An 8983-nucleotide genomic window follows, 5' to 3' on the forward strand; every position below is an offset into this window, starting at 1 on the left:
GAAAAAACATAAATAGCTTATTTCATGCCTCAATGTTAGTGTATATCATAAATACCTATTTTGCTATAAAATATAAAAGGTAACTATAGAAAATAATATTCAAAAATGGTTTTGATTTATAATAAATAGGATATGTAACTTTGTTATAAGAGGTAAAATTTCCAAAAATGTATCGAAATTTATCTAATGAGTCAGGCCCAAAAACAAAGACACGAAATAAATGTAAAAATTATACGGGCACCCTATTTGGTCGCCCCCATTTAACCTATACCAAATTTTTTTTTAAACTTTTAACTTGCACCCACTTTTTAAACAAATTCAGTCATCTTTCTCTTCCTCCTCCTTCTTCCAGTGATCTCCATATCTCTCCGGAACTTAACATTGATGTAACAATATCTCTCCTTTTGTGGCTTCACTCAATTCCTCATACGTTTCGATCCAGAATAAATCAATGTTTGGTTGAATAGAGTATTACTAAGGGCCAGGGTAAAGGATTTCTGAATTTTGTAGTAATAAATAGCATTCAATGTTTGGTTGGCATCATTGATTGGTAAAGAACTCAGTTTTAAAAGGCAGAATTGAGACTCGCCCGGAGCTCGCCCTGGGGTGGAGCACTGGTAAAATGCCCTGGGCTTATGTGTGGGGCTTAGTTCCGTGAGACTTACGCCTCGGCCATGGGGGCTTACATCTCGGACATGCCCAACGCCCAGTGTACTGGGCTCGCCTAATAGAACTTTATGCAATTTTATGTAACTAACTTTGTAATCCTCAAATGTTCTTAATAAATTGTTCACTATTCAAAATTTCTTTTTTCTTAATCATAAATCATTAAGTTGAGAGTATTTTATGTCATAATTAAAATAAAAATTATTGCACATTATTCACTAAGACTGCTATGATAGTTAATTTTAAATAAATCTATCATTTAAAAAGTATTTATTTAGTAACTTTTGTTATGTCTTTACTATATAATAGTCCATAATTTATTTTTATAATTATTTTTCTTAATATTATTTTTTTTCTTGTTTACGAGATACAAATGTTTATTAATTTAATAGCTCAGTATTAGCTAGTAACTATTTACAACTAATTAGTTATCATAGTATTATATGGTGAATTATGTGTCACTTTATTAACTTGTTGAAACTTAAAATTAAATGATGCTAGAGAATCATATTTAAATTGCGAATGATGTTTTTATATAAACTCTCTTTCAAATAGAAAGCATGTTAAATAAAAAGGAGTATTTTAAGAAAAATATCAAATTATAATATCAAAATTCTTTCAAGATTCTTTATTCCTTAAGAGATACATATAAGATTTCGTATCGAATACATTACTTTTGATGTTTGAGTTGTAACAACATTGCAGTTAATTTGCATATTATGATATATATCATATTTTTCGTTTTATTCATAGTTGAATTATAATTTATAAATATTTTAAATAGATTATTTGTTATAATTTTGTGATCTTAATGTAATTTTTATAATTATTTTTTATTTTATATTATCTTAAAATTCTTGAAATTAGTAAAATTTAAAGATCCGTGGGACTTATGCCCCATGTCTCAGGGCTTACGTCTCGCCTCCTTAGAGGTAAAATGTTTCGCCTCACGCCCCCACCTTTTAAAACATTGGTAAAGAATGACTAGAGAAACCTGTTTCTTTTGACTTCTATACTTACATCATTTTCTTTGCTTTCCTACTTAATTTCCTCTATATTTAGTATATTTGGGAGACTTTCCAGTTCCCCTTCTTATTTTTCAATTAAACCATGAAACTTTAGCAGTACATAAGGGTTTTAAAAACTTCAGCTCTAGAGCTGAAGTTTGCCAGTTACAAACAAAAATTTCAGCTCTAGAGCTGAAAATCGCCAGTTACAAAACAAAATCTTCAGCTCTAGAGCTGAACTTCAGGCCCAGCTATTAGAATGCTGAAGTTTTGCTATATTGCCTTGCTACTTCAGCCCCGTATGCTGAAGTTATGCGAAAAAGCGGGTACGCTTGTAATTCTTTTTACAAAGCGATCACAAGTTAAAACGTGACATAAAATACGGGTATAGATACAAATGCCCCGAAATAAATCATTTCTTTATCTGGCGAGGTGGGCTTGGACCGAAAAGGTTGCTCTGGACTTTGATTCCCCTTCTCCATATTGGATGGTGAGATAACATGACTAGCCTGAATAACCCACCTACTACCAAAGTGCGGATAAGATTATCTCAATATGTTCTTTAATTAATTTATTTAACCTAGAATAATTAATATCCTGCAGTCCAAAGGGATAAGATGATGTTTAGCCAAAAACAACAGAATAACATGAAAATTTAAACAAAAAATATGGTAATTTCGTTGTATATTTTGACCATTAGACTTGAAGAGTGTAGACCAAAGTCTAAAAGACTAAAACCTACAGAAGAATCTGAACCAATGCTTCTGTTGATGTTTGTTTGTGTTTCTCTAGTGTAATTAGTGCACATGAAAGGGTGGAAAACTCGAGAGAAGACCGTTTGTTTTGGTTGGCACGAGACACCCTTTATTATTATTTTGGATTATTTATTCTCCTATTCCATGTGATCATGTGAATAAAGTATAATTCAACATTTATGAAAGAAGGAAAAAAAAAAAAAAGAGTTGGATCTTTTTTGACTCTTTCACTTCCCAGTTTATTTGGAAGCACGAACCATTTTTACTCGTAAATTGAATATATGAGAGCTGTCAAATTACTGTTAGTACCTAAACATATACGTACAAAGCACACAAATCAGTCTGAGTTGATTAGTATGACCAATTCAATAAATAACCATGAACTGCACTTGTAAAGTGACTGATGTTAATGCGAATAATAAAGTCTTCTAAACTTGATACCTAAACAGACCCCCGTCTCTTTAACAAATTAATAACAGCCATAAGAAGACATCTTTCTGAATTTATGGAATAATTTGATAAATGAACATTAAATCTAAATTAACCCCAAAAGCTAGATTATGAGGCGAGAATTACTCACTCAAATCCTGACATTGAACATAATTAAGCATCTTAATTAATTAGTACTAGACCTAGTCTACAAACTGTGTCCAAATTATTGGTACACTAACACTAGTAGTACAATTTAGTTAAGGCATCTTGATAGTCCCAAGATAAAGTTAAGGGAATCAAAGCCAGATCTAAAACAAAGGACTGCGAATTTAGATAGCACCAATTAAATTAAACTGTCCTCACCAGAAGTTTAAGTGCAGCTAAAAAGTTGCTTATATACTCCTTGAACTAGTGAGTTAAGAACGCCATTCGAATCCAAATGCTGCCTCAAAAGTGAAGAAATCATCTTCTATAATCAACTACAATTTGAATAAAAGAAAACGATCTTATAAAAATTTTATTGTGCTTTATCGATTATTTTTAATAGTATATTTAATTGATTTCCTGTGAACAATGATCATATAATTAAAAAAAAATTGTAATGGATAATAAAATCTACCTTTTTTCGTGAATCGTGCTTCATTTTGCGACCCCTGTGTGCCTATAGAATCTATAACAAAATTTCAACAAAATACTAAATTAGCGGGGAACTTTTTGATAATTATACTAGATTCATTGGAAGAGAGAATAGTACTATAACGAAGAATAAAAAATACATGCAAATAATAATAAATCTTTAAAAATCTCTAAAAGAAAGTCCCAAAATCAAAACGGTGCAAGGAACCAAACAAAACAAACAGAAGGCAAAATGGGTGCCATGCCCATAAAATAAGTGGTGAGCCCACTGGTCTTAGCCACCTATTAGTATTACCCACAGTTTATATACAAATGGATGCCCATATACACACACACAGTGGATCAAAACGGAAATGTTCTCGAACTATCAACTGACACCTGTCCATTTCCCCTTGATCCGAAAAACCCTCGCCTTCATAACCCTCTCCTTTTTCCTTCTCCTCATTCTTCCGCCACCCCTGTCTCTTTCCCTCAATTTGCTCAAACATCAAAGCTTCCTCAAAATAATCAATGATCTTGAATTCTGGTGAGGAAATGTTGGATCTTTTATATGTTGATTCACTTTCCCCCTCAAATCTGCTTATATAAATAGAGGCTAAAACATAAAGGGTATATTGGTAGTGTATGTACATAACTATTAACTTTTCACACGTATAGTTTTTCACTGATTTGACCTCGACCCATTTGAGAACTCATGGAATAAGTATCTGGGTTGGTTTTAGTTTTGTTTATTAGTAACTTTTAGATAGTTCTTTGTTTTTTGAGGTTTCCCTTTGTTCTTTTGTTTCTTGTATATGTTCGGTGCTCCTTTAGATAATATATTTGTTGTAAGCTCCAGCTAAGTAAGGGATTGAGCTGAGCGAAAATTATTACGTCTTAGCGCATCCGTTTTCTTTGGAGAAATTTGGTGAAGTATTGTAAAAGTGGCGAAAATGAGTTTGAGTGCGGCGGAGGATGATTCAGCAACGGAAATTCATCTTCCTGCCGACATAAATTGGGAAATGCTCGACAAATCTAAGTTTTTCTTCCTCGGAGCAGCGCTATTTTCGGGTGTCTCTGCAGCACTTTACCCGATTGTGGTGTTGAAGACGCGGCAGCAGGTGATAACTACCCAAATTCCTTGTCTAAAAATGGCAGTTTCCATTTTGAGGAATGAAGGATTCAGGGGTTTTTACAGAGGATTTGGTACTTCTCTTACTGGGACAATCCCTGCACGTGCCCTGTACATGGGGGCACTTGAAATGACCAAAAGTAATGTAGGAACTGCCACTGTTCAGCTGGGATTTTCCGAGGCGTCGGCCTCGACTATTGCTAATGCTGCTGCAGGGCTAAGTGCTGCTATGGCTGCTCAATTGGTTTGGACACCAATTGATGTTGTGAGTCAAAGATTAATGGTGCAAGGAAATGGGAATACTTCTTGTTGTAGTGCTCTTAGATTGAAGAATTACAATGGTGGAATCGACGCGTTTAGGAAGATAATTTATAGTGATGGATTGAGAGGATTGTATAGGGGATTTGGTATTTCAATACTGACTTATGCACCTTCAAATGCAGTTTGGTGGGGATCCTACTCTGTTGCACACAGAGTGATTTGGGGTTGTATTGGGTGCTATTGTTGCAAGAAAGATGAGAATGGTTATAGGCCAGATGGGAAATCAGTGGTGGCTGTTCAAGGGCTAAGTGCTGCAATGGCTAGTGGGGTGTCTGCATTAGTTACAATGCCACTTGACACTGTTAAGACAAGATTACAAGTCTTAGATGGAGAAGGGAATGGTCAGAAATCACCAACAATTTTACAGACAGTGAGGAATTTAGTTAAGGAAGGTGGATTTGCAGCATGTTACAGAGGATTAGGACCAAGGTGGGCATCAATGTCCATGTCTGCAACAACTATGATTACTACCTATGAGTTTCTCAAGCGGCTATCTACCAAGAATCAAGAGAGCTTTGCTTGATGGACAGTGTTTCAATTGTGGCAAAAAGTACAGTTACGCGTGGGTCCTGGATTGTACACTGCCTTTCTCTGTAGGTGTACTGTGTTTTTAACCCCTTTTGCTGTTTTCTTGGTTTTTATCTTGCTATGCTGCCATTGGGCGGCCTGCCTAATTGCATATCAACTAGTATGTAAATTTTTGTAAAAATGTAGCAATATTTGGGTTCATCTTTTATCTTTCATGTTAATGTCCCACTATTATCCTCTCAGTATATTTCAAAAATGACAAGTTTCATTTGGTTATGTTTGAAGTTTTTTTTTTCGTGTATGGTGTGAAAGTGATGCTTGTCCAAATGCTTTTAATTTCATGGCTTGTTAGTTGTTATCCGAAAATTTTATTTTGTGTCTCATACAACTGACATTAGGTGTATGAGATATATTTTTTGTTTCACAGTTTTGTGGATCCACATTTTTTGTGGACCCAGAAGTATAAGACTAGGGTTCACAAATTTGTGAGTCAAAAAGGAATCTAGAGGCACAATAAAACTTTTCGTTGTTACCAACCCTCCTTCGCCCCAACAAACCGCTGTTTGATATTTTTGCCCCCTAGGAAGTGTTAATCAGAGGTAGTCCCCAGTTTCAGACATGATTATAGGTGCATGAATTTTGGTGCCCGAGCTGTCAATCTAGCAGTTGGGGAAGTGGTTTCTTTAGACTCTTGTACCAAGATCTGAGGCCAATTTTTTTTTTCTTATTTTTATTTATACTTTTCCCCCTACCAAACGACCCCTAGCAGATAGTTAATACGTAGTATTATTATTATTATTATTATTATTATTATCATTATTATTATAAAAATAAATAAAAATGGTCAAAGTACACTACATCCAACGTGCATATTTTACATGAAAAGTAGAGACGAAAAAATCCATTCAAGCTATATTATCTAGGATTCAGTTAATTGGTTGAAAGGCCTAAAAGTTTGTTATCTCGAGGATTTACATATTTTGTTTCCTCTTGTCACCAAAGAACTACTTTGAATTAGTTAGGTGTGATTTGGGGATGCATGACAATTTTGTGGCGTTATATATAGTAAAACTGATACATCTTACATAGCGTCACTATTAATGGCGCTATACCCCTTATTAAAAATCATTCTCTCTTCTTCTTTTTCGTTTCATCTTTATTATTTTACTCTCTTTTGCACCCCCCCCCTCCCGGTTTTGCCCCATTTAAAAAAAAAAAATTGGGTCACCCCGGCACATAAAAGTTGAAGATTGGTGGTCCCACTGTCGAGTAGAGCTTCGTGTTATTGTGGATTCACTTTTCCGGAGTCAAAATTTCGATCTACTTACATTCCGAAAATTCTAAATCGAGATATTTCGAAACTTTTATAACAATGCATATTACTTGATTTGTATGTATTCTATTTCGGTTTGTGTTTATTTTTTCCGAAACTAGCATGTTAAATTTTATCCGGATTTAATTTTAGTGTTGTATAAAAATATGTAAATTAGTCTAAAAAATGTGTTTGTTAATATCCTCATGTATATTTATGTGTTTTTATGCCGTTTAGTTTAGATTATTTTTTAGCGTAGTAAAATGTAGACCTTTTTAGCGTAGTAAAACGTAGACTCTTTTAGCGTAGTAAAATTTAGAGCCTTGTAGCGTAGTATTGTGTAGTATTTTAGCTTAGAATTCATTTTGTTTAATTATCTTATATTCTAGCACGAAATCCATAATTATAAAATTATATATATAATTTTTACAATTAATTTATTAAAAAATATGAATAAAAATTATAAAAAAAACATAAAATTATTAATGATAGTTTGGTACCACTGGGCCTCAGAAAATCTAGCACGAAACCCATAATTATAAAAATTATATATATATATATATATATATATATATATATATATATATATATATATATATATATATATAATTTTTACAATTAAGTTATTAAATAAATATGAATAAAAATTATTAAAAAAACATAAAATTATTAATGATAGTTTGGTACCACTGGGCCTCAGAAAATCTAGCACGAAACCCATAATTATAAAAAAATTATATATATATATAATTTTTACAATTAAGTTATTAAAAAATATGAATAAAAATTATTAAAAAAACATAAAATTATTAATGATAATTTGGTACCACTAGTCCTCAGAAAATCTAGCAGGAAACCCATAAGTATATATATAATTTTTACAATTAAGTTGTTAAAAAATATGAATTTAAATTATAAAAAAACACATAATTATTAATGATAGTTATTAAGAATTATGAATTTACAGTTGACGACATGGATGCACCTATACATCCCGGCCCTCGGACGTCGGAGCTACTACCCCTACAGCCCCAGCATAGATTCGAGCATATATGGGGGGAGAGTTGCTTACGCAGACTTTTCGGGGCAGGAGAGTGGATTTATTGTGGGAGTTTTTGACTCCTCCCCGCATTCTACATCCCCGTGTGGTACATCCACGTGGTCGTGGGCGGAGAGGAGGTCCCCAGCAAGGGGGCTTTGAGGCTCTTGCTGATGATGTTGCTGCTGATATGGGAGGTGGCATGCATGAGACCGACATACCGTCTTACAGCCTTGGCATTTATGACACTCCAGGGACGTCGCAGGTGACCCCATCGGGTCAATTCTTGATCACGGGCTCGGATTTTCAAGGAGTGGAGTTGGGTAGATATTTCCCTGGCCCGTCTACCACTGATGAGTCTCGACCGATCCGAGATTTTGATAGTGGGCACCGACTGAGTTATGGCAGCTCATCACATGCGCAGGTACGAGTTTATTAGTATTAATTTTATTACTGTTTTTACTATAACTTATTTATTTTCTTTAACTTTATTAATTTACTTTTTTAGGCTTCATGCGATGTTGCGACAGATGACTACATTCAGGATCCAGACACGATTATGGTAAGACAATATAAATTTTTGTGAATTGTTATATAGTTTTCTATACTAAGTTTGATATTATTATGTAGCCTTCTACTGGACCTGACAGCATCACCGATACATGTCATCCTGTGCCGCATCCGGCCATAAGGAGATGACTTGATGATGATGATCCTGATAGCGTACCCAGGCGGCAGGGGATGCGCCTCAGGCCAACGGCTACTTTGAGACACACCGGATGCGGGACACATTGATTCGGTCTTGCATTTTTATGTTTTTTGGTGTAAATAATATTTTTGTACACATTAACAACAATATTTAATCGAATATGACTGTTACTTTTTTTAGTTCTCATTTCGTTTTATAGTATTTGGTATAGTAACACAACAACTTAAACTTAACTTCCACTTAAATTAAAATAAAATTTAGTACAAGAAACAAGGAAAACATTACTATAACACAAACACAAACATAACAGGCCAACATAATAAAAATACATGAAATATGAAAATGACACTAAACACATACACGCCAATGCTCCATCCTCAGTTGTCATTTATTCTTCGCTCCAACCACTTAAATCGTTCTTCCATTTGTTCTTTTTCTTCTTCTAACTCTTTCACTCTCGCCTTCAC

At 33.9% G+C, this 8983-nt stretch overlaps 2 protein-coding genes across 2 annotated transcripts; both read left to right on the plus strand.

Moving 5' to 3' along the window:
* Nucleotides 1-3811: 3811 nt before the first annotated feature.
* On the plus strand, nt 3812-5732 carry LOC104215905 (uncharacterized). The gene has a single exon (XM_009765841.2). It carries the CDS (start codon nt 4429-4431, stop codon nt 5449-5451), a length of 1023 nt encoding a protein of 340 aa, XP_009764143.1. The 5' UTR covers nt 3812-4428; the 3' UTR covers nt 5452-5732.
* A 2088-nt stretch (nt 5733-7820) lies between these two features.
* On the plus strand, nt 7821-8561 carry LOC138876054 (uncharacterized). Its single transcript, XM_070154941.1, has 3 exons — nt 7821-8231; nt 8316-8369; nt 8438-8561. The coding sequence occupies exons 1-3, from the start codon at nt 7821-7823 to the stop codon at nt 8504-8506; spliced, it is 534 nt and encodes a 177-aa protein (XP_070011042.1). The 3' UTR covers nt 8507-8561.
* Nucleotides 8562-8983: the final 422 nt, after the last annotated feature.

This window comes from Nicotiana sylvestris, chromosome 8 (genome assembly GCF_000393655.2).
Source record: "Nicotiana sylvestris chromosome 8, ASM39365v2, whole genome shotgun sequence".
NCBI lineage: Eukaryota > Viridiplantae > Streptophyta > Magnoliopsida > Solanales > Solanaceae > Nicotiana > Nicotiana sylvestris.

Coding starts and splice junctions, on each gene's coding strand:
- LOC138876054 (XM_070154941.1), top strand. CDS start 7,821: ATGGGGGGAGAGTTGCTTACGCAGACTTTTCGGGGCAGGAGAGTGGAT. Junction 8,232..8,315: donor GCAGCTCATCACATGCGCAG/GTACGAGTTTAT, acceptor TTACTTTTTTAG/GCTTCATGCGATGTTGCGAC. Junction 8,370..8,437: donor AGGATCCAGACACGATTATG/GTAAGACAATAT, acceptor ATTATTATGTAG/CCTTCTACTGGACCTGACAG.
- LOC104215905 (XM_009765841.2), top strand. CDS start 4,429: ATGAGTTTGAGTGCGGCGGAGGATGATTCAGCAACGGAAATTCATCTT.